Source organism: Phacochoerus africanus, chromosome 8 (assembly GCF_016906955.1).
Source record: "Phacochoerus africanus isolate WHEZ1 chromosome 8, ROS_Pafr_v1, whole genome shotgun sequence".
Taxonomy (NCBI): Eukaryota; Metazoa; Chordata; class Mammalia; order Artiodactyla; family Suidae; genus Phacochoerus; species Phacochoerus africanus.
In genome coordinates, this window is record NC_062551.1 from 94,752,605 (window position 1) to 94,778,434 (window position 25,830).

General features: G+C 41.2%; 1 protein-coding gene across 18 annotated transcripts in view; it reads left to right on the forward strand.

Annotated features, from left to right (window-relative positions):
- Positions 1-25,830, forward strand: part of MACF1 (microtubule actin crosslinking factor 1) — a 334,551-nt gene that overhangs the window by 176,067 nt on the left and 132,654 nt on the right. For all 18 annotated transcript variants that reach the window (XM_047793443.1, XM_047793433.1, XM_047793438.1 and 15 more), the window contains 14 exons: positions 131-285; positions 3,061-3,187; positions 3,591-3,774; positions 4,217-4,386; positions 8,622-8,800; positions 9,447-9,585; positions 10,218-10,411; positions 11,475-11,637; positions 13,086-13,169; positions 15,835-15,942; positions 16,879-16,977; positions 18,567-18,719; positions 19,306-19,394; positions 22,684-22,819. In XM_047793443.1, the coding sequence (XP_047649399.1) occupies positions 131-285; positions 3,061-3,187; positions 3,591-3,774; positions 4,217-4,386; positions 8,622-8,800; positions 9,447-9,585; positions 10,218-10,411; positions 11,475-11,637; positions 13,086-13,169; positions 15,835-15,942; positions 16,879-16,977; positions 18,567-18,719; positions 19,306-19,394; positions 22,684-22,819 (1,980 nt within the window). The remainder of the gene's footprint in view (positions 1-130; positions 286-3,060; positions 3,188-3,590; positions 3,775-4,216; positions 4,387-8,621; positions 8,801-9,446; positions 9,586-10,217; positions 10,412-11,474; positions 11,638-13,085; positions 13,170-15,834; positions 15,943-16,878; positions 16,978-18,566; positions 18,720-19,305; positions 19,395-22,683; positions 22,820-25,830) is intronic.

Genomic DNA, 25,830 nt, shown 5'->3' on the forward strand with positions numbered 1-25,830 from the left:
AAGTTAGGAACTCTCACTAAGTGATGGAAGATCTCCAAAATGATTTTTCCTTGAGGATTTCATCGCCTTGAGATAGGCACCAGGTTGTTGCTTTATCCATTAGCATTGATTTGTAAACTTGTCTCTTCAGATTACTATTTGCAAGAATGATGAGTGTGTGTTGGAAGACAATTCACAGCGGACCAAGTGGAAAGTGATCAGCCCCACAGGGAATGAGGCAATGGTGCCATCAGTCTGCTTCCTCATCCCCCCACCCAATAAGGATGCCATTGAGATGGCCAGCAGGTAACTCAGCTCCACTGCCACTCTGCTGCCACCGCTGCTTTTTGGCTGGGTGGACAGATGGAGGCATGAATCTGCTTTTGTGATTCTGAACAGAGAGACCAAGTTTTGAAGATTCATTTGGGAAACACTCCTGTTAGGAATCAAGTCTTGCACTGCCAGCCACATAGTAGATTTTCAGTAAATGTTTACCTTCAGTTGAGATGTACACAGTGATAATTCTTTTTAAAGAATTCTTGGTTATAAACAGTTTACTCTGAGAAGTTGATCTTTGTACTGATAGGTAACTTTCCTCTTTAAATTTATATTTTATTGAAGTATAGATTTAATAAAGATGTGTTGTTTAAAGATTTTTAAAAATTGATTTATAACACAAAGCTTATAATAAAAACTAGAAATCACCTCCCCCACCCCAGAGTTCTGCTTCCCAGAGTTAACTGTTTTCAACTCTTTGAGCAGATTTTTCTTGTTTTTAATATCAAATTTCTAAATAATGTGATTTTTTCCCCTAATATTTCTTTCTTCTTTTTTTGCCTTTTTAGGGCCACACCTGCAATATGGAAGTTCCAAATCAAAGCTGTAGTCACACCATAGCCATAGCAATACCAGATCCGAGCCGTGTCTACGACCTACACCACAGCTCACGGCAATGCCGGATCCTTAACCTACTGAGCAAGGCCAGGGATTGAACCCGCATCCTCATGGATACTAGTTGGGTTCGTTAACTGCTGAGCCATGATGGGAACTCCTCCCCTATTATTTCTTAATTTTTTTTTTCAACTTTGGAAATTATCTAGTGACTTCCTACTCTAGGAAATTATCAATTAGTTTTCTACACACACATCTGCAATATACTTCTCCTTTACCCATCTTCCAAACTGTTTAAATCAGTTTTTGTGGGGTTTTTTGTTTTTTGTTTTGTTTTGTTTTGTTTGTTTTGGAAGGGCAGTGCTGCACCTGTGGCATGCAGAAGTTTCTGGGCCAGGGGTTGAACCTACGTTACAGCAGTGACCAAGCCACACAATTTTGTTTATTTTTACCTTAAGTTGTTTGCAGCTGAACTGTATAGCACTCTAGGGCATTATTGCAAGCCTTAATCATGTCTTAATCTCTCTGAACTCATCCTCTGCTGTTCTCCTTGATTGCGCTGGGCTCTAGTTTTTCACGCACCACAGGTATATTCTTGCCTCAGGGCCTTTGCACTTCCTCTGCTTGCTTCATATATTAACATGGTTCACTCCCTTACTTCTTTAGTTCATCTTATCACCTTTATGCACCATCACCCCGACTCAGTGCCTTTGACTCTCCATCTCCTTTACTCATCTTTATCTTTCTCCAGGGCACTTAATACTTCCCGAAAGATTATACTTTTGTTTATTGCCTTCTCCCTCCCATTAGAAGTTCCAAAAGGATAGAGGGTTTTGTCTGTTTTGTTTACCTCTGTATCCCCATCACCTAGAACCATTCCTGACATTTAGTGGGTATTCAATAAATGGTTGTTAAAAAAAGAATGAATGAGATAGGTGATTGCATATATGCATGAACAAATTATTTTGTTTACTTTCTTGTAAAACTTTGTTTCCTTGGAGTTGATAATTGTTTTTAAGTTTGCTTAGTTGCCTATTTGTATGCTATAAATTTATTCCCAAACTCTCCTACTTTACTGTAAAATGCTTCTTAATATAGCCAGATACTAGGTAATTGCTCAGTTTTATTTTCTCTTGGAAACATCTCTTTTGGACTATCCTGTCTTCCTTTTCCTGTCTAGACCTGCTCTGTAGGCCGACTTCAGTGCTGCTTCCCTGGCATTTTCCTTTGTCTTCACACTGAAGATTCCCTTTATCTCTCTTCTATGTTGGACCCTCTGGTTCCTAGACTGCAAGTCTTATTCATTGGTTTATTCCCTGGTTTGGGAGAGTATACTCTCTAGTAGCCTGGTGAAAAAAGTGCATGAGAAGTAAATGTGAGTCCTCTCATATCTAAAAATTTCTTTCTTTTTCCTTCATAATGAGTTGGTCAGTTATAGAATTCTTCTGGAAATTCTTTTCACTCTAAATCTTGAAGGTACCGTCCCACAACTTCCTAGCTTCCTGGGTTTGTTATTGAGGAGTGCAGTACTATTTTATTCTTTACCTTTCTTTTTTTAAAGTTTCTATAACTGTAAAAATCCCCCTTTGCAGTGAGCAGTACTGTGGTTTTCACAAATGAATAGAATCGTGTGTCCTCCACCACAGTCATGGTACAGACACAGCTCGGATCTGATGTTGCTGTGGCTGTGGTATCAGCTGGAAGCTGTGACTCCGTTTCAACCCCTAGCCTAGCAACTTCGATGTGCCGAAGGTGTGGCCCTAAAAAGCGGGGGGGAAAAAAAAAAAGTTCCAGTATCAAACTATTCAGTACCACTGCAAATCACGTTTTAAGCAGTGATGTGTTCATTTTTCAACAGTTTCACATGGAGTTATTTTATCCCTGTTTCTCTCTCTCATTGCTCTCCTTGGTTATGCCTGTCTTCAACTCCTCATAGTTGTATCATATTCAGGTAACATTTGTGAGATTGATAAATATGTGCTGACATAAAAAAATGATAGTGTAGCAGATTGCTTCTGACTCTCAGTTAATTTAGGTAAGGATCCTGTGTTGTTAGTATCTTGACTTGCTGCCTTTCTCTGCTCAGCAGAAAAGCCCAGTTCTGAGCAGGCAATCACTTTCTCCTTAGAAGCTTCTGACGTGGAACTCCAGTCTTAGAAAACTATAATCAGCTTCTGTGTTGTCCCCTAGGGTGGAGCAGTCTTACCAGAAGGTGATGGCCCTTTGGCATCAGCTACATGTTAACACCAAAAGCCTTATCTCCTGGAACTATCTGAGGAAGGACCTGGATCTTGTAAAGACCTGGAACCTGGAGAAGGTAATTATGACAGCTTTACCCTAGGCTCACATCCTATTAGCAAGTTATTTTCAGAAGGAATATTTTTCCATTACTGTGAGGCTCCCACCCACCCAACTGGTGTAAACTGGAGTCAGGGATATTGTTGAGGGTTAGAGGCCTCAGGATCTTAGGAATTAGAAACTTTTTCATAAGTGTGTGGAGTGGGGGAAATCCTGGTGAATTAACCATCATTAAGGTTTACATCCAGGAGGTGCAAAGAGTGTTTCTGAGTTGCTCACAATTTTCTGTGTCTTGATCTGGATGCTGATTTCGTGGACAAATTCAGTTTGTGAAAAATCAGCATGTTTATAGTTACGTTTTGTGCACTATTTTGTCTTACATTCCCATTCTATTGAAACTTGCTCTGGCCTTTTCTCTGCAGCTCCGCTCCTCAGCACCAGGAGAATGCCACCAGGTTATGAAGAATCTGCAAACCCACTACGAAGACTTTCTGCAGGAGAGCCGTGACTCGGCACTCTTCTCCGTGGCTGATCGACTGCGCTTGGAAGAGGAGGTGGAGGCTTGTAAAACCCACTTCCAGCACCTGATGAAGTCCATGGAGAATGGTGTGTGCCTGGGGAGAAGAGAGGAAGGGTGGATTGAAAGCTCCGAGGGGGTGCTGCTAGACCCTTCATATAAACTAGGAAGTGCCATCATCACCTTTTTACCATTTGAGTTGCTAAAAGACTTGAGGTAGAGAAACACTTGTCAAAATGAATTCTCAAAATCAGATCATGCAATAAGAGGCCATATTTCAGTCATTATTGCTAATCAATCTATCACATTTTCTTGTGGAATTTACATGTTTGGGTCCTTAAAGATGAATATAAAATGCAGAGGATTTAGGAACAGGCAGAAGTTTCCCCAAATAAGGCCTTGCTCTCACACATGGATTGTCAGGTCTGCCAGGACCAGTGGTGCCTTCTGTCTAAGGGTGAATCTCCTGTTCTCAGGTTTGCTCATCTGTGCTGTAGGGTTTAATGGTCTTCTGTGCTTGGGTGTTCACAGAGGACAAAGAGGAAACTGTGGCCAAGATGTATATTTCAGAGCTGAAGAATATCCGGCTGCGCCTGGAGGAGTGTGAACAGAGGCTAGTCAGACGAATTCAGTCCCCAGCCAGCTCTAGGACTGACAAAGATGCCCGGCAGGACAATGCATTAAGGATCGCAGAGCAAGAGGTAAGCCCTGAGGGCGAGGTGGGTGTTGGGTGCAGAGTAAATGATTCCGAATGAATTGGAGGGCAAGAGAATATGGATCCTAAGGAATAAGGCAGCACGCTCGTGGCAGTCCTACTCCAGAATTCTTCCCTGCAGCCTGTGGAGGAGCAGGGTTTCAGCTCCCAGGGTAATGCTGAATGTTGATGAGTTTCCTACACAGTTGGGAAGGCAGACACAGGCAAGTTGTTCAAAGTGCTGTGTTGGGACGACTTATTTTAAGAGGCTTAGTAGAGATATTGCTCTCTGTATAATACAGGTATGTATTATATTCTGTGACATGGTTACTGTCAGTTACGTGGCTTCAAGGTAGTAAGGAAAGACTCAGATTCTAGTGGGCTTCGATGGCCCTTTCTCTATGACTTTGAGCAAATTGATTCTCATCCTCAGTTTCCTTTCTTATAAAATGGAGATAATAATGTATCAATCACAGAAGTTGTTTTGAAAATCAAGTGGTGTAGTACATATATATCATGAGCTTCCTGACAAAGTAAAGTGCTATAAAAATGGAGGGTAGTATTTTTGACGTAAGAGCAGCAGATAGTAAGTACTCATGGGCACGCAAAGCGAGTAAGCCAAAGGTCCTTGCTTTTGGCTTATAGTGTAGTTAAAGAAGAATAAAAGGTTAAAGTCACAATTAAAGACTTTAGTGTAAGAAATGTCATAAGATAGTATCTAGTGTACTTCCAGATTTCCAAGCAGACATTGCTGTAGGAATTTAGAGTATTACTGGAATATTTCTATTTGGGGTGGGGTGAGAGAGGTCCATGAAGAATATTAGATTTGATCTGAGAGCCTGAAGGGGCTGGAAAAGAATGCCTAATGAGGAGGATGTGTTTTGTCAGCTTTCTCAGTTATTCCTAAGCCTGAAAAGGAGGAGGAGAGCCCAGTGTCATGTGTTATGGTCGAGAGGATGTAATACATCTGCATGAGGGATGTCATGTGAACCTGGGAGTCTCATGCTAACATTTTTTAACTTTGGTGTAGTCATTCAAAATCTGTTTGTCCCTGCAAAATAGAACATTCAAAGAAATCAGGTTAATACTCAGTTCTTCTAAAAGACCTTTCTTTTTTAAAAAAAAAAATTTATTTTGAGATTGTTTCAGATAAACAGAAAAGTTTTTATTCTCACATGGCCTTCACCTTGATTCCACAAAGTGTTAACATTTTTCTGCATTTGCTTTATCATTTTCTTCTGCATATGTATACATAATAATCTTTTTTTTCTGAGAGTAACTTCCAGACATGATGCTCCTTTACCCCTCTATACTTGAGTGTGCTTTTCCAAAAACAAGGATAGTCTTTTACATAACCACAGCACAGCGATTAAAATCAAGACATGAACACTGACATAATACTGTTATCTAAGACCGTAATTTCATCAGTTGACCTAATAAATGCTTTCTTGAGTAGCCCTCCACACCCAACCCCATAATCCCCTGAAAAAAAAATTTTTTTTGATACAGATTCAGTACAGTATCCCACATTGCATTTAGTTGTAGTCTCTCTTTAGATTTCTTAACCTGAAGCAATTTCTTAATTTTCATCATCTGTCATGACCTTAACATTTTTGAGGAGTGCAGCTCATTTATTTTATAAAATGTCCCTCTATTTATGTTTGTCTGAGGCGTCTCCAAGATAAGATATAGGTCACACGTTTTTGGCAGGAATACTGCAGGAGTGACATGTCCTTAGTGCATCATGTCAGGAGGCGTGTGACGTTGATTTGCCCCTTACTGGTGATAGCTGTTATCACTTGTTGCTATTTTCCCCATTGTGATTGCAGAGTATCCTGTGAGGAGAAACATTGAGACGCTGTAAACATCCTGTTTTATATCAAACCTTCACCAACTTGTTATACCATCTGTTGTTGATTCTTGCCTGAATTAATCATTAGTGTGACTTTTGCCAAAAGGTGGATTTCTTTTGTGTGTGTGTGTGTGTATCTTTTTAGGGCCTCACCCAAGGCATATGGAGGTTCCCAGGCTAGGAGTCCAATTGGAGCTACAGATGCTGACCTACACCACAGCTCATGGCAATGCCAGATCCTTGACCCACTTAGCAAGGCCAGGGATTAAACTGGGATCCTCACAGATACTAGTCAGGTATTTACCCCAATGAGCCATAACAGAACTCCAGTGCATCCATTTCTAAATCTGTCTTTCCTTTTATATTCAAAATTTTCTATGCTATCAAAAGGGAAGAACTTTCCTTCTTCACTCCCCCCTTTCTTCCTTCATTATGTCAGTGTGGACTTAGATACGTGTGTGTGTGTGTATAAATTTTTTTTTTTTTTTTTGGCTGACCTCCATGGCATGTGAAGTTCCCCCAGGCCAGAGATCAGATCCATAGTTGCTGGATCCTTAACCCACTATCCTGGGCTGGGTATCGAACCTGCATCCCAGCGCTCTCAAGACATTGCTGATCCTGTTTCACCACAGCGGGAACTCCTAGATTTTTATTTTAATTCAGTGGTTTGTAATTTGTTACTGTCTATATTTTGATGTTCAAAATTTCCCAAATTTAGCCACTGGGAGCCCCTTCAAACTGGCTCCCGTGTCATTTTAATGTGTCCTCATCACTCTTGCCTTTACCAGCCCCAGCCCTGGAATCAGCCATTTCTTCAGGGAGTCCTGCTTCCTTTAGGTTCCTTATTTAGAGACCAAGATTGGGTGCTGAATGTGCTCATTTTTGTTGGGATGTCTACTTCTAGGCCTGCTCAGCAGGTGGAACATGCACATGCCTAAAAATTCATTTTTTTATAAATTATAATTGATTTACAATGTTTTGCCAATTTCTGCTGTACGGCAGAGTGACCAGTCATATATATCATGGCAGCGCCAGATCCTTAACCCACTGAGCGAGGGCAAGGATCAAACCTGCATCCTCATGGATGCTTGTCAGATTTCGTTTCCGCTGAGCCATGACAGGAATTCCAGTAGTTCTATTTTTAGTTTTCTGGGGAACCTCCATGTTGTTTTCCATAGTGGCTGTACCAGTTTACATTCCCACCAGCAGTGTAGGAAGATTTCCTTTTTGCCACCCCCTCTCCAGCCTTTGTTATTTGTAGACTTATTAGTGTTGGCCATTCTGACCAGTTTGAGGTGGTACCTCATTGTAGTTTTGATTTGCATTTCTCTAATAATTAGTGATGTTGAGTATTTTTTCATGTGCCTACTGACCATCCATATGTCTTCTTTGGAGAAATGTCTATTTAGGTCTCCTACCCATTTTTCAATTGGGTGTTTGTTTTTTGTTTTTGTTTCTGTTTTTTGCTATTGAGAGTTGTATGAGTTGTTTGTATGTTTTGGAGATTAAGCCCGTATGGGTTGTATCATTTACAACTATTTTTTTCCTATTCCATAGGTTGTCTTTTTGTTTTTTATGGTTTCCTTAACTGTGCAAATGAAAAGTTTGATTTGTGAGTTTCATTAGGTCCCATTGGTTTAGTTTTTATTTCTGTTGCCTTGGGAGACTGACCTAGGAAAACATTCTACAGTTGATGTCAGAGAATGTTTTGTTTATCTTCTCTTCCAGGAGTTTGATGGTGTCTTGTCTTATGTTTAAGTCTTTAAGCCATTTTGAGTTTATTTTTGTGCATGGTCTGAGGGTGTGTTCTAGTTTAATTGATTTACATGCAGCTGTCCAGTTCTCCCAACACCACTTGCTGAGGAAATTTTTTCCCATTTTATATTCTTGCCTCCTTTGTTGAAGATTAATTGACCATAGGTGTTACAAATTCATATGTATCTATTTCCATTCAGTTCCAAACTAATACAACAGGGTGTATTCTATTTTTTCCTCTTTTCCATATTTACAACTCCCTTCCCTAAGACTGAAAAACCTCCTTCATATTATCCACAGTAAATTTACTTGTTGCTCAGTTCTAGTGTGTACATATAGTGGTTTCAGAACTGCTAACTCATACTATTTCAAAAAGCAAACCTACTAACTAGAGTTTAATGTAATTCTCTTTGTCTTTAGGCTAAAGGTATGTCCATAGTCAATACTGTGTTCAGAAATCACTTGTGTATTCTTTTCCTGCTCCCCTTCATTGCTGTTCCCTAGTTTATTAAGTTACTCTCCTATACCTGGCATTTGGTTTCTTTCCAATATTTTGCTATTATAAACAAGGACTTGTTTCTAACTCCTTTGTTCCATTCTGTGTCTTTTTTTGTTGTGTGTCATGTTCCTGACAGCACACCCAGGAGGATTTGCAGCAACTGAGATCAGACTTGGATGCTGTTTCCATAAAATGCAACAGCTTTCTCCATCAGTCCCCAACTGGTTCAAGTGTTCCAACTCTGCGCTCAGAACTCAATCTGCTGGTGGAGAAAATGGACCATGTGTATGGGCTCTCCACTGTGTACTTGAACAAGTGAGTGACCTGAGAATTGGAGTCCAGAGGGCAATGTTTTACATCTGAATGAAAAGAGAAAGTGTCTGGCGTGTTTCAGGAACAATTCAGGGAGCCTGCAGGTCTTGATGACTTGTACTCATGAAAAAAGACCTTGATTTAGTTTCAAATAACACAGAGTGGGTTCATTTGGGCTTCAGCGAACAAATACGAGGGATACAGAAGGGGAGTTGATTTATAGTTATAGAACTCTTTGGAACCTCATTTCTGTTTGGTTAGTGTCCCTTTTTCTTTTTTAAAAACAGTATCTGAAGAATAAAAAAAAATTTTTTTTTATCTAAACTAAATATTAGTGTTTGAGAGTCATCCTTTTACCTACCCATCCCCACCCATGACTCTGAGGAGAAACATCTTAGAGTCTTCATTGTACTGAGTGCTCTTTCTCCCATGAGACCACCGTGTATGCGTCTGTCTCAATCCATCCAGAACTTTATTTTTAATTGGCTTAAATTGACAGCACAAATACCATGCTTTCTTGTTTTTATGAAACCCTGTCCCCATCTAGTAATGGTGAAGTTGATTTTGGCAGTTAGGTTTTGTGAACCTCCAGATCTGTACCCCAGCTCTTTAAATGCGTGTGTTAAAAAACATGAATTTATCTTCACAGGCTAAAGACAATCGATGTCATAGTGCGTAGCATCCAGGATGCTGAACTCTTAGTGAAAGGTTATGAAATCAAGCTGAGTCAAGAAGAAGCAGTACCAGCTGATCTCTCAGCGCTGGAGTCCCATCGGTCTACATTACAGGTTGGTTGTTCTGAGTTCTTAGGTTGACTTAACATATCCAGTGTTTGGGGTTAGTGGAGAAATGCAGTTTTGGATGGCATAATGCTGATTTAAGAGTGCATTCCAATTAGGCAGATTATCATATTTAACATCTTTTGATATGGATCTAAAGAGGAAAGAATTGAGAAATATGTCTAGCTATAAAGGGGAGTTAAAGGACTATGCTTTTCTATTTATTTTTTTCCCATTCCTCCCTAGTAAAATCATAGTTTAACTGGATACAATCAGTGGTTATACTATAAATTCATAAATCACTCATCTATTATGTCATTTGATTCTCACAAACAACTCTGTGATGTGACTGGAGAAGGGATTTTTATCTCTATTTACAGATAGAGTACCAAGCTTCAGATTGGCTAAGTGACTTCTAATGGTTCTATAGCTTATAAGCAGTAGAGCCAGGTTTTACACACAAGTTCTTTGCATGTGTGTCTGTACTGCACTGCCTACCCTGGCTGCCCCATGTCTAGCATAGGTCTGTCTAGCTTCTGAAGCACAGATACAACGTGAGCCAGCTATAGACAGCATCCTTGGTCTGCGTCCTCTTCAGCGTGGATCGTATTTAACCTGTTGCTGTGCTTGGGTTTTTATAGCACTGGCTCAGTGATGCGAAGAACAAGAATTCCATGTTTTCAGTCCTGGATGAGGAAATTGCCAAGGCCAAGGTAGTGGCAGAGCAGCTGAGTCGTCTGACCCCAGAGCGAAACCTGGACTTGGAGCGCTGTCAGGAGAAAGGCTCCCAGCTGCAGGAGCGTTGGCACCGGGTCATTGCCCAGCTCGAGACCCGGTGAGTAGTGGCCCCACCCTTTTCTTCTCTTAGGATTCAAGAACTAGGTTTTATCAAAAACAGTTATTTCTGTGTATGCTCATTTAAAGGTAGGAGATGAAAGGGAGGGGTAGAAATTAAGTGACAGTGTACATTTTGGCCAAGACAAGTGACAGGAAGTTGGGATCACCAACCCCAAAGCAGTTCAGAGGCTTCCTTTTGGGTTGCAGTGATGGTGCCCCTCCTATGTCCCAGGTCTTACCCAGGCCAGCAGTGATGACAATGGTGTCCTAGAATATGGACTGGAAAGGTGACCGAGCGTTCTTTTCTCAAGGACAAAACCAGAGTTCTAGCTCTTGTTTTAACTAGCCCCATTATTCATAATGGGGCTTTGCAGAATTTCTTGCTTCCTTTTCATTTGCTAATTTAGTGGGTTTTTTGTGTTACTTGAGGTCCTGCTTCTGATGACTGATTTAAATAGAAAAGACAGACAACTACCTGTCTGAGGCTGGCAAGTTAGGAAAATACGTAAGAAAAGGGGTTATAGAGACTCATGTAAGTTTAGATTGATTCTCTATATATGCTTTACTATCCCAAGGCTAGTTAGATTAACAAAAGTGGTATAAGAAGCTGAGACAGGAATTAACAGTCAATAACTACTTTTTTTTCATGTACTCCCCCCCCCCAAGAAATTACAGTGATTCATAAATCGTAACTGGGGTACTCTGACAGGTACTCTGTCCTCAGGGGACAGAACTGTATAGGCAGTACCACCTTCTTGGCAACCCTGTAACCCTTGGCAGCATAGATGGCAAATTTGACAAGGATTATCATGGGATGCCAGGCCCCAAAGCAGTTTCCAGGCCTAGCAGGGCATGTCTGGTTTCTGCTCATTTTACACCCCATAAGGTACTGGGTACGTACATAGCTCCCACTCAATGTTGGATTTCTGTTCCCTCAAAATAAAGGTGTACCCTCTGTAGTCAAGCCCGACCAAAGGTGTGGACTGAGGAGGGAATTACCTCATTGACTTAATTGTTTTTATACCAAGATATCTGATGGCAGTTTCCCTTTGCTTCTCCAGCCAATCTGAGCTAGAAAGTATCCAGGAAGTTCTGGGAGATTACCGAGCCTGCCATGGAACTCTCATCAAATGGATTGAGGAAACCACTGCCCAGCAGGAAATGATGAAGCCAGGCCAGGCCGAGGATAGCAGAGTGCTTTCCGAGCAGCTCAGCCAGCAGACGGTGGGTGCAGCTGTAGCCCAGTGAAAGTGTGGGGATGGGACAGGGGTTGGGGTGGGGAGCTGAAGCTAGCTCATCATCGAAGAAGATGATATGCTAGCAGTTAGCTTCTCCCAAATAGCAAGACATTCTGAGCCCTCTTCTGAAAAGGATTCAAGAAGGATGTGCTCAAGGTTTTGCATTTAGGCCAGATAACCTATCAGGTTCCTTCAAATCCTGAGTTTCTGTAAGTATATATTGAAAGTACTAGATGAGCAGAGTAAAATTATTTTGTTTTATTTTTTTAATTTTTTTTTCTTTATGGCTGCCCCCACAGCATATGGAATTATTTCCCAGGCCAGGGATCGAATCCAGGCTACAGCTGTGACCTGCACTACAGCTGCAGCAATGCCGAATCCTTAACCCACTGTGCTGGGCCAGGGATTGAACCCACACCATCACAGAGACAGTGCCAGATCCTTAACCCACTGTGCCACAGCAGGATCTCCTTATTTTGTTTCTTTTTTTGTGCTCATTGACAAATATGTCTCCTGTTTTGGTTTTTTGGGGGTTGGTTTGTTTTTGTCTTTTTACAGCCACACCCACAGCATATGGAGGTTCCCAGGCTAGGGGTCAAATCAGAGCTGTAGCCGCCAGCCTATACCACAGCCACAGCCACACCAGATCTGAGCCACGTCTGTGACCTACACCACAGCTCACGGCAACGCCAGATCCTTAACCCACTGAGTGAGGCCAGGGATCGAACCCGCAACCTCATGGTTCCTAGTCGGGTTTGTTTCTGCTGCGTCACAATGGGAACTCCCTTATTTTGTTTCTTGATGTTATATTTTTATTTTGCTAAGATTAGAATATGGGGGAATAAAAACCCCAAGAAAGCTGTGACTGGAAGAAAATTATTTTATTCAAAGCAGTTGTTATTTGTTGGTATTTTGGGGGTTTTTTGTTTGTTGTTTTGTTTAGCATTAAGGTTAAGTGTGTGTCTGGATTAGATTGCCTGGATTCCAGTCCTGGCCCCCTCATTTACTATGAGAACTTGAGCAAATTATTTAATCTCTCAGCATTCTACTTTTCTTAGCAGTAAAAATGGACATAGTCCATTATTTGTTCAGCTGCCCTCATAAGGTTATTATAGTTAGGATTAAACAAAATGAATGTGTAAAATACTTAGCACAGTGGTTTTCAAAATCCAGACAACTAGAGCAGCAGCAGCAGCAGCAGCAGCAGCAGCAGCAGCAACAGCAGCATCATCACATGGGATCATGTTAGAAATGCAGGTTCTCAGATGTGAACCCAAACCTATCAAATCAGAAACTCTGGAGGTGGGGCTCAGCCATCTAAGCTTTATCCAGTGTTCTAGGTGATTCTGACACAGCTCAGATTTAGAACATAATAAATACTCAACCATCTCAATAATGATAATGACAATAAGTTTGCTATATTTTGGTTCCTAGGAGCTGTTTGCAGAGATCGAGAGAAATCAGACAAAACTGGACCAATGTCAAAAATTTTCCCAGCAGTATTCCACTATTGTAAAGGTAACGCTATCGTATAACAAAGGGACCATAAGTGATCTCCAACTTAGAAAGATCTGCATGTCACTGTAGTTTTGTTTCTAGACAGGTAAGCATTTCTCTTCTGCCCTGTCCTCAAGTTAATGCAGATGGCCTGTTGTGGCCACATACTTGAGGATGCTTAGAGAGGTACCAGACATCAGCTGAGATTCAAGGAGTCTCCATATGGATGATGCACAGGCCTCTAAAACTTACCATGTAAAAAAGCCGGATGTTTGAGTTTTCTTCTCAAATACACTTCTCACTGTTTTGCCTATCTTAAGAAATAGTGTCACCACTTTTCTAGCTGCTGAGGCAAAAAACCCCAAGAGTCATCCCTTCTCTGTGCCTTAAACATTATGGGGGTTTCATTTTGTTGTTTGTTTTCATGGCTGCACCTGCGGCATATGGAGGTTCCCTGGCCAGCGACTGAATCTGAGTTGCAGCTATGATCCACACCACAGCTGTGGCAATGTCAGATCCTTTAAACCACTGTGCCGGGCTGGGGATCAAACCTGCGACTCCACGGTGACCCAAGCCACTACAGTCGGATTCCTAACCCACTGCTCCACAGCGGGAACTCCTAAACTTTATGTTTAACAAAAGTCTGGAAACAAGTTGGTTTCACCTTCCAGTGTGTCCTGGATCTGACTCCCCCACCAATGTCTCCCCTCCCCCCATTTCCCTGGCTCACATCTAAGTGGAGACTCTTCCAAAGCTACTCCAGTACCTCTGAGCTGATCTGCTTCTGCTTCTGCTCCTGCCCCCATAGGCTATTTTCCCGCACAGCAGCCGGACTCACTTTTTTAGAACATACTGCACATTGCAGAACTTCAGACACCATCGATTATAAGCCACATTATTTTCTGCACTACCAACAAGGGAGAAACTCGGCCAATCATGCAAATGCTGCATAAGACATAATCCACTTTTGGAGATACTGAAATGTGAGGGAAACATGTACCTTAGCATTGCTGAAACGTGATAAATTATGTCACGCTCCTGCTCAGAACTGTCCATTGGTTGCGTATCGTACTCCTAGTACAGTTCTAAATATTTTATTTTGTTTGTTTGTTTGGCTGTGCCTGCAGCATGCAGAAGCTCCTAGGCCAGGGGTCAAACACAGCAGTGACCACCTCAAATCCTTAACACTAACTAGGCCACCAGGGAACTCCCCAAATTCTAAATCCTCTTATGGTTTATGAGGCTGTGCAAGATCTGGCTCTTCACTCCCTGTTTCTCTGATAAGGTCTTTAAATAAAAATGACCTGAGATTACACATTTATTTGTTTATCATGTGCCTTCCCACTAGAATGTAAGTTACAGGGGAGCAAGGTTTTTCCTTGCTATGTGTCTAGTACTCAGAACAATGACGAGTACATAGCAGATGCTTAACAAATTGTTTTTGATGAATACATTTCTTCTGTTAATAGCAGAAGGCTTGGTGTCACAAAGAAATGAGTTTAAATCCTAGCTTTACCATTTTCTATGCTTAAGACTTTGAGGAAACACTTAGCCCCTCTATTATTTTTTTTAAATAGACTGCTTAAGGAACTCATATGGTATTTTCCTCCTGCCTAGAACTTTCTAAGTTGACAGCAGAAAGCAGGACATTCTGTGCCAAAGAACTGCATAATCAAAAGGTTAGAGGAAAAAAATACAACAATTATATGAGGAAATAGCAAATATTCTGGTATACCTAGAAGCTCTATGATACATAGAAACAGTGATTATGAAAAATGAGAGGGGTGGTTGAGGCCAACCTATGAAAGGCCTTGTTCAGTTTCCTTGTCTTTACTGTCTATTCTTGCTCCTCAAAATGTGGTCTTTGAACCAGGAGCATCGGCATCACCTGGGAGCTGGTCAGAACTGCAGAATCTTGAGCTTACTGAGTTGGGATCTGGATTTTAACAGGATCCCCAGGTGCATGTTGACATTTGAGAAGATCTGCTCTAGGTCACCAAAAACGTTCAGGCAGAGGAATGAGGTGGTCATCTTTTTGTCTTGGAAAGTTACTCCAGTAGCAGGATAGAAAATAGATTGGAGCTGAGACTCAGCAGGAGAGTGAGATACAAAGAGGGCCTGGCCCAGGGCGACACTCTCAGGATGACAGAGGGGGTGACAGGATAGCATTGGCTTAGGGACAGAGACTGAGATTCTAATCCTATGTTGCTCACCCAGTGAGTTAATTAGGGAAACTCACTTCCGGTCTCTGGGCTTCAGTTGCCGCGTGTGAGATGAAAGGGTGGGGTCAGCCCACTATAAACTGTAACGTCAGGAGTCAGCAAACTGTGACCCACAGGCTGGCACCAGCCTGCACACCTGTTTTATATGGTCCATGAGAAATGGATTTAAAAATGAAAAGAAGACTACCTCACAACACGTGAAAAGTAGCTTTCAGGGTCTCTAAGTCATGTTTATCATCACACAGCCATGCTCTTTCATTTACTTACTGTCTCTGGCTGCTCTCACTTGCAGAAGTGAGTGGCTATGATTGAGATAGTTGAGCCCTTTTCAGGAAAAGTTTGCTAACATCCATTCTAAAGGGTCCTCAAAACTCCTGTCACTGTTGAAATGCTGCGATGCTCCTGCATGATGTGTATGAGCTACGAACCCTCCGTAAATGTGGTTCGTTGTCTTCCTCCCCCAGGACTATGAATTGCAGCTGATGACATACAAGGCCTTTGTGGAATCACAGCAGAAATCCCCCGGCAAGCGCCGCCGCATGCTTTCCTCTTCAGATGCCATCACGCAAGAGGTGAGAGGGTGGGGAAGGGATGCGAGCGCCGTCCTTCCTCGAGGGGAGACTCACTTGTTGGGGCTTTTGGCTAGATACTATCAAGTGACTTCAAGAAAACTTCCTCTTGCGGTTCCTGTCATGGCGCAGCAGAAACAAATCCACCTAGGAATGATGAGGCTGCCGGTTCAATTCCTGGCCTCGCTCAGTGGGTTAAGGATCCGGCATTGCCATGAGGTGTGGTGTAGGTGGTAGCCTCGGCTCCGATCTGGCGTTGCTGTGGCTGTGGTGTAGACTGGTGGCTATGGCTTCAATTAGACCCCTAACCTGGGACCCTCCATATGCTGCAGGTGCAGCCCTAAAAAAGACAAAAAAAAAAAAAGATTGCGGGTTCTACCCCTGGCCTAGCTCAGTTGCTGGAGTTCCCGTCATGGCTCAGTGGTTAACAAATCCAACTCAGGGAGTTCCCGTCGTGGCGCAGTGGTTAACGAATCCAACTAGGAACCATGAGGTTGCTGGTTCGGTCCCTGCCCTTGCTCAGTGGGTTAATGATTCAGCGTTGCCGTGAGCTGTGGTGTAGGTTGCAGACACGGCTCGGATCCTGTGTTGCTGTGGCTCTGGCGTAGGCCAGTGGCTACAGCTCCAATTCGACCCCTAGCCTGGGAACCTCCATATGCCGTGGGAGCGGCTCTAAAACGACAAAAAGACAAAAAAAAGACCAAAAAAAAAAAAAAAACCAAGAATCTGACGTCGCTGTGGCTGTGGTATAGTCCAGCAGCTGTAGCTCCAATTAGACCCCTACCTAGCCTCAGAACCTACACATGCTGTGGGTGCGGCTCTAAAAAGCAAAAAAAAAAAAAAAAAAAAAAAAAAGAAAGAAAGAAAGAAAACTACTTCTTATCGTCTACTGTTTAAATTGACTTTTATCTCAGTTTTTTTGTTTGTTTTGAACCACAGTTCATGGACTTAAGGACTCGCTACACAGCACTGGTGACCTTAACCACGCAGCACGTGAAGTACATCAGTGATGCTCTCCGGCGGCTGGAGGAGGAGGAGGTGAGGACAGCTGGGTCCTAAACCATCTAGAAAGTAGAATAAAAATCCAGGCTGTCATCTCTCAAGGTTTAAAATGCACACACAGCCCATGTCCACTTTTCACAGTGGTTGTGTTCTGTGAAGTTGCTGTGGGCACTGCACCAGCATATACTGAATTCTCGCACCCACGGCAACACAGGGTTGGGTTCCTACCAGCCTCTGGTCACGTCTTTGTCAATGGATTATGCATAACCTTGTTTCTTATGTGTTTTTGTTCAAAAATACGTTATTTAATGTATCTTGTTGATTCAGTAACATTGAATTCATAGTCAAAAGCAATGTAAGTCACATCTGAGCAAAGTTTATTAAATACATTTTCTCCACAAGGCACTTCACAACCTTCCAGTCAATACTGAGGACTGTCTTATGTCCAACACTCCCACCTCCAAGAATCTTACTATAGAAACATTATAAGCATGAAGAAAGGGATGTGAACAGAGATCTTTAATAAAGCCCAATCTGTTAAAGGAGAATATTGGAAACATCCAAATTCCATGTGATGGAATGCTATGAGACTGTTAAAAATAATGAAATAGATAAAAGTGAATCGACATGAAAAGATACTTATATTACTTGAAGAGAAAAGGAAGTTGGAATACTATGTATAATTATGATTTCAGTAAAAACAAAACTGTGTGTACCACAGAGACACAATATGAGCATACGAACAAGTGTAGGAATTTACCAAATTCCCAGGGAAATGAGATTTAAAGGGATATACATTGTATATTTCTGATGGTTTGAATTTGTTGTAAAAAGTATGCAATCTGATTGTAATTATAAAAATCATCTATATCTTTGCAAAATAAGTTTCTACATATACAACATTTCTTAAAGAAGAAATTCTGTTGGAAACATTAGCTCATAATTTTTTTTTTGTAGCAAAAACTTCCTTTATGTCAGTACCTACCTTATTTAACCTCTGTAAATGTCCATCTCTTCACCTGTAAATCTAAGAATTATGAATGTAAGATGCCTTGTGTGAAGGGCTTTTTAAAATCAGTAAGTAGGAGTTCTCTTCGTGGCTCAGCAGTTAATGAACCTGACTAGGATCCATGAGGACACAGGTTCGATCCCTGGCCTTGATCAGTGGGTTAAGGATCTAGCCATGAGCTGTGGTGTAGGTCACAGATGCGGCTCAGGTTCTTCATTGCTGTGGCTGTAATATAGGCTGGCAGCTACAGCTCTGATTCAGCCCCTAGCCTGGGAACTTCCATATGCCGAGGGTGCGGCCGTAAAAAGCAAAAACAAACAAAAATCAAGACAAAAAACACTCTGAAGTCAGTAATTATTGAATGCCCATCATATATGAAAACAGTGTGCTTTTTTTTTTTTTTTGGAAAAGTGCTAAATTAGATATAATAATTTTGCTATTAGTATCACACAGGTGCTGATGAGTAATGCTGTTGGCTAAGTAAATTATATTTAACTTGGGGTTGTTTTAGCTACTGATTTAGGGTCACTTTTGTATTTCTGTTTTGGGAACTCTCAAGTCAGGCCAGTCAAATAAGACATTGACTAAGATACTGATTTTCTGTTTCCTCTTCTAGAAAGTGGTAGAAGAGGAAAAACAGGAACATGTGGAGAAAGTTAAAGAACTTTTGGGCTGGGTGTCTACCCTAGTAAAGAATACACAAGACAAAGCTACGTCACCCCAGACCAAAGAATCAACAGACATTGAAAAAGCTATTTTAGAGCAGCAGGTAAGCAGAAGGTCCACTTCTCATTTCCTGAGTAGAATCATATATGATTACTCATTAGGTGGAATAATATAAGCCACATATAGGCCACCCAGGAATGATGATTATCTCAGTAAATATTAACTTTCAGGACTTAAAGACACTTAAGAAGTCATCTTGGTAGTTCCTGTCAGGGCTCAGTGGTTACGAACCAACTAGGATCCATGAGGATGTGGATTCAATCCCTGGCCTTGCTCAGTAGGTTAAGGATCTAGCGTTGCAGTGAGCTGTGGTGTAGGTCGCAGACACAGCTTGGATTTTTCATTCTTCTGGCTGTGGTACAGGCCAGCAGCTGCAGCTCTGATTCAATCCCTAGCCTGGGAATATCCATATTCCTTGGATGTGGCCCTAAAAAGCCAAAAAAAAAGAAAAAAAGAAGAATCATCGTCTTATTTGTACTTCTACTTTCTAGGTCACTGTATATATAGTTCATTGGTAATAATAAGTATGACCTAAGCTAGGTTTTTTCCTAGTATTTTTTAAAAAGTTATTTCCAATGATTTTTGATTTCTTGAGTTCTGAAGCTTTTCTCTTTGCTTCTACTACATAGGTTCTGGCAGAGGAGCTGACAACCAAGAGGGAACAAGTCTCCGAGACCATTAAAACTTCACAGATCTTCTTGGCCAAGCACGGTCATAAGTGAGTATTAAATGAGAGGTTATAGCACATCTGGGGGACTGGAACTACCTGGCTAAAACTTAGGGCCATGATGAGAATTCAGGCTGGAGAATTTAGGGTGGCAAGAGCCAGATTGTGAAAAGTTTTGTAGTTTATGCTAAGGGGTTTGCATACCTGTCACCTGTGGGGAGGGATTTTAAACATGATTGGATTGTGTTTATAAAGGATTCTAGAATAGTTTTATAGAGAATGGATAGTCATGCAGCAAAAGTAGAGGCCCGAGAGACCAGTAAAGAGGCTGATCTGATGATATAGACAAAAAATGATGAGAGGTAGAGAGGGGACAGGGTCGAAAGATAAGGATGATGAACTTAGAGGCTTTGGTGACAAATGGAAATTATCAAATATAACTCTCAGGTTTCTGGCTTAGGCCACTGGGTATTGGATGATGCCACTCACCAAGATAAGGAATACAGGAGAAGGTGGAGGTTGAGGGAGAAGGAGGCAGCTTTAGTTTTCAGACATTCTTGTGTGACGAAGTCACAAGACATTAGAGCATAACTCTCTGGTATGTATGCAGAAGTACCTGATGCATTGTTTATGCCTTACTTAACTCCCCTAAAGTTGTCCAGTCGACAGCTGTATGGTTAAATTTAGAAGTAATGAGAGAAGTCTGATGTGATAGAGATTTTCATCATCAGCACAGTAGAAACTATGAATGGATTCACTTACAAGGGTTCAAGAGCTTCTTGGCTTATAAAGGAAGCCTTAGAGAAATAAGAGAAAATTATGAGTGACACCTCTAAACCCAAGACAGAACAGAGTTCCAGAAAGAAGGGAGTGGTCAAAAGTCTAGAAAGACTGAGAAGTTGCTATTAAGTTTGGCAAGTTGGAAGTTTTGGGTGACTCTGGTGAAAAGTAGGGGGGATGTCAGATTTAGAGTAATGGGGAGCATGGGCGATGAGAAAGGCGATAGTGAAATTAGGCTACTCTGCCAAGGAGCTCGGCCCTGGGAAGGGAGAGAGAAAGTACAGACAGTACTTAGAGTAGATTTCATGATCAAGAAAGAGCTTTGTTTTCTTAAAAGATTGGAGGGACTTAGCTATGTTTATGGACTGAGTCTTAAGGACCAGAATGAAGAGGGAGAGTGAAGTCATAGGAGAGGGGTTGCAAAGGATGTAGAGAGGATAAAAACCATCAATGGGTAGAAAGTGCAGCATTAAACAGAGTTGAGGCAGCTTTTCCTCTGAGGTCTAAGGAAAAGGATGCTGGAAGGTATGGGTACCGGTAAGTATTCCAAAAGTGAAGCAAAAAAGTGAGAGAATTAGTGCCCAGTGGTCTATATTTTCTCTTTGAAATAGGCAGAGAGGCTGTTTGCTGAAAGTTGGAGTAGGAGCCTCGAAGAGGATTGTCAGAAGGCACTGAAGTCCAGTAGAGGATGGAAACCAGGAGCATCTGTTCTCCATGAGTTTGGAATCCCCCCAGTAGATAGATTTAGTCTGCATGTGGGAACACAGACGTCCAGTGGTTTGGTTGATCTGGGGCTGGAGCCTTATTGGTGAGGAGAGAGTGCAAAGGTGATACTGAGGGCCTAATTGAGATGGAGGGCCATGGGTCTGAATTCTAAAGAGAAGAGACTGAAGATAATAGAGAGGACTGATGGATTAAGAGAAAATGGAGGTGTCATGGAAGGTTCAGGAAATCTCTCTAAGTTGGTGGATAGTTGTAATATGAATCACAGGGTTTGGTCTCACAAACGCAATATGTAATCAAATTCACCAGACTCAATGTAGTGATTACTTTTGGAAAAATCATACTGTTGAAAATAATGTGGCTTTTGATATTTCGGTCACCATACAACACACTTGAAAAAAGCTTTTTCTTTTATGGTATTTTACATGTAAGTAGAGTAACAATGTAATTTATTAACCACAGCAGATGTTTTTAAGAATTAAAAAGGGGGTGCTATTAATAATTACCAGGAAAATGGGCACAGATCAGGAGTATCCCAGGAAAACTGAGTCATACAAAGGAACCTGGGAAATGTAGTGTTAGATTTCCAGCCCCACGGTGGAGGAAGATGTACCACAGAGAGATTAGATGTTGAGTGGGAAAATGTACCAATCCTCAGTGATGTTTTTGCCTTTTGATCTGTCAATCACTGGGAACGGTAAAATTTCCCTCTATGATGGTGAGTTGGTCAATTTTCCCAAGGTTCTTTCAACTTTTGCCTTCTATTTTTCAAGTCCTACTTCATAGGGGCATACAGTTCATAAGTATTATACTTTTCTAGTGAATAGAACCTTGTATCAATATGCAATTATTTTTTTAAAGTCTAAATAATATTACTTTTGCCTAAAGATGTATTTTTGCCTGATATGATATCTCAGTTTTCTTTTAATTAGTTTTTGCTTGGCTGACTTCATCCTTCTGCTTTCAGTGTCTCTGCATTCTTTTGTGTTTCTGTTTTTTTGTAGTTAGCATATACCTGGATTTAAAAAAATGACAACCCTTGCTTTTAACTGAGAGTTTAATCTATTTACATTAAATCATGATTACTGGAAGAAAAAAAAAAAGATAGTGCTTACCTCTGGGGAGAGATGGATAGGAAAGGGGTTGGTGACAGATACACCCTGGACTTTAATTCTGCCTGTAATGTCTTCTTTCTAAGAAAAGGGTCTGAAGCAAATGTGGTAAAATACTAAAATTTGGTAAAGTTGAATAGTTGGGTAATGGGTAAATGAGAGTTTGTTATTATTCTTCTCCTGTATCTCTTTAAAATATTTCTTTCTTTCTTTTTTTTTCTTCTTTTTTTTTTTTTTAAGAGAAGAGGTATAGGAGTAAAAAAAAGAAAGCAAGTCAGGTAGGAGTTTAATCAGAAGTCATCATCATATGATAGATTCTTGAGGTATCCCTGTTTGAGCGGGGGAAAAAAGACTGAAAAAAAAGAAAAGAAAATGTCATAAATGGGATAATTTTAAATGATGGCAGCGTCCAAGTTTGCCATCTGTGGGTGGGACTGAAGTGGAGGGGAGGCTATTTGGATCCAGACCATTGGAGTACTGCAAGCATCACTGTTAGATAATTGGTGACATGAGCGTTGACATCATCCAGAATCGTGACTTGATGTGAGATAGACAGGAAAATTATGACTAGAAGCCAGAGTGTTCAGTGAGTATGAAAGACTGACCAGATGGCCTTTAGTGAACAGGGACGAAGAAGAAGACTGTCCATTGTGGGAAAGTCATCTTGATGCAATAGCAGAGTTTGGGGAAAGGTTTTAAAAGAGCTTTAATACTTCTTCTTCTAGGCTCTCAGAAAAAGAGAAGGAACAGATATCTGAGCAGTTGAATGCCCTGAATAAGGCTTACCATGACCTTTGTGATGGTTCAGCAAACCAGCTTCAGCAGCTTCAGAGCCAGTTGGCCCAGCAGACAGAGCAAAAGGTACTTTTAGTTTTTCTCTGCAGATGTTGGAAGGGTATCTTTCGAACGGTATGAAGGCAGCTTTGCTGATTGAGAATCATGATCACTAGCTTTCCATGACCAGTGTGACTTAATTTTTAACCTCACCGTAGCAGCCATTTGTCTTGTGTTTCTTTACCGGGGTTCCACGATGTGTTGGTCAGTCAAAATCGCTAGAAGGCACTGAAGGCTAACTCTTTTCATTTACCATTTTGTGATCTTCCATTTAGTGGTAGACCACAGTCAAGGAGAACATAAATTCTGTATTATATCTGATCACAAGGCAGTACGATTACTCCGTGGCATTGTCTCAAAAATAGATAGCCAAGGGAGCTCCGTGGTGGCTCAGTGGGTTAAGGATCCGGCATTGTTACTGCAGTGGCTTGGATCACTGCTATGGCACACGTCTGTTCCAGGCCAAGGAACTTCTACGTGGCACGGATATGGCCAAAAAAAAAAAAAGTTGATAGTCAAGAGTTCTGAATATTGGGAAGAGAAGGCCATGACCCTCTTCCCCCCCATACTTTATTCCCCATCTACTAAATAAATGAGGAATGTTAATTTCAAAAACAAGCTGGTGGGTTAGCCGCACTGACTGAGACGCTGGTTCCCCTTACCCATAGTCACTCCATCATGTGACGTCTTTACCAGCTCCCACTCATGTTCATTTTCTAGACCACATGAAAGTCATTAAGTTCCTGCTGGTTGTCCTAAGTTCTTCCTGGATATTTGTGTGTATATGTAACCTTACCATATTATATACATGTGTCTCTGGGATTTATATGTGTGTTTGCCTGCTTATTTCCTATATTGTGGAGCAATGGTCAAATTCTGTGGGCCAGGCCAAAATTTAAGCTCCTGTGGCAATCAGATTTGGTCTAGATGATGCTCAAAATAATGTTCAGACAAAACCTGCTTAGACTCTTTGGGTATGACATTTGTGCAGCAGGAGCCAGAGCTTACAGGCTACAAAGCAGAACCAGCCATGATTTATTTGAGAGCAGTTTCCAAAAGGAACCTGCTGGTTAAGCATTCTCTATGTAAGGTAGCCCACTTCTTAAGGCTCGTTGCTTCACCATATACGGGAGTACGTGAAGAATTTTAACAATTGCTTGCTGAGAACATCCAGTTCTCATTGTGAAAGGTTAAAAGAGAGGAGAAAGAAAGAAATACAGTCAAGCTGCTGAGCACCACTACATTGAGCATGATGTGTCCCCTGTTATCGTTCGTGTGTTTCATGTGAAGTATTGTTCTGATTAACTGACATCCTTGCTTACAAAGTTTCACTAACCCTTTGGAGTTTAAGCACAAATGCACAAAGGGAAAAGAGGACGACCTGTTTGGGGTTCTTTTTTGCAAAAAAAAACAAACAGTCGCATGCTGGATGCTAACACCAAGCTTACACTGTGTGTGCGATTCGGCTGAGCTGCTCCGTAAGGCTCTCTCTCTTATCTGCCCAAGGCACACCCTGCAACTCTGGTAAGTAGAAGCCTTTTATGTTTTCTTTCCTCCTCTCCCTCTGTCTTTTTCTGCTTGTTTAGGTCAGAATACCCATGTTTGGTGGGGCCAAAATAGATTTCTCTGGATCATTTCCCAGCTCAGTGATTCCTGCCTGTCCCAGTTACAAGGGTGTTGGAAGGAACAGTGCAGAGACTTTTCTCTTTGGCTAGATTCCAGGCCTTTTTTCAATACCAGTATTTGTGAGACTGCATGAGCTCACAGAAGAAGCTAGAAGTTCCCCCAAAGAATCTTTTTCTTTGTCATAGTCTCTGCTTCTGAATAGTCTTCACGTGGATTTTGTAAAAAGAATTTTTCATATATTTCAAAGAGTCACATGCCAGTGCAATTTTTCCCTTAGTCCCTACAAACTAGAAAATTCGTAGATATACATAGCACACCTTTAGCTTATACAGGTCAAACTCTACATTCAAGGTCAGAAACAAAGGGAGAATGAAGAATAACACAGTATTTTAACTAGCGTGGAGCATTCTCAGGTATTCCATTATTTGAACAAATACAGTGAGATGAAGCTGTGACCAAGGTCTGTTCCCTCGTTTGCTACTCTCTCTATTTTGCATCTCCAGTAGTCTGCAACTGATCAAGCTTGAAGTCTTCTGTGCATGTTTTTAAAATCTGGGGAAAATAGGTTAATGATTTTAAGGGTTTTCTTAGTATTTATCAATTTATTAATTTATTCATCAGATGTTTATTGAACTGCTGGTACCGTTCCTAGACATCAAATGGGCAAAGTACCTGCTCTTATGGAGCATACCTCTCACTGAGACAAAAATGAAAGACATTATTTAGGAGGCAAAGAAGAGATTGACATTTGCTTCAGTAAGATCCTCCATGAATAAGTTAAGGGTTAAATAAGGATCAAAAAGTAATACTGACCCAAGTGGGACAGATGAAACCATGTATGGAAGATGAAGATAATGAACACGAAAAAGAAGTAGAAAGCTGGAGATAATGATGAAGTAATGACAATGGTATTCCAAGTGGTAAAGCCCTTGAATGATTTAATTTCTGAATAACCTCATTCATTCTGTGGTAAGGGACTTCAAAATAGGAATTCTTCACAAGCTGTTTTTAGGCTTTTTTGCAAGGGTAATTTTGACAACGAGGAAGGCTTGCCTTACCCCATGACCTTAATACCTAACTCGCTTGACAGACCTCTCCTGTCCTCATCCTCATGCTCTTCTGCATCTGACCAGGGAGGCAGTATAATAGCCTGAGAGTTAGTGTCAGACCTTTATTTGATTCTTGAACTCACTAGTTTTGTGACCCTAGACAAGTCACCTAACCTCTGTACCTCATTGTCTTATCTGCAAACTAAAGATTAAAAATAGTTGCTTTCGTAGAATTGTTGTGAGAATTAAATGTCAGTGCTTAATAAACATATTAAGTGCCCAACAAGTAGTAACTGTAGTCATGATGATTGTACTCCCCATTCTAGGCTGGACTAGAAGAGAAGTTCCCGGTGGTTTCAGAGT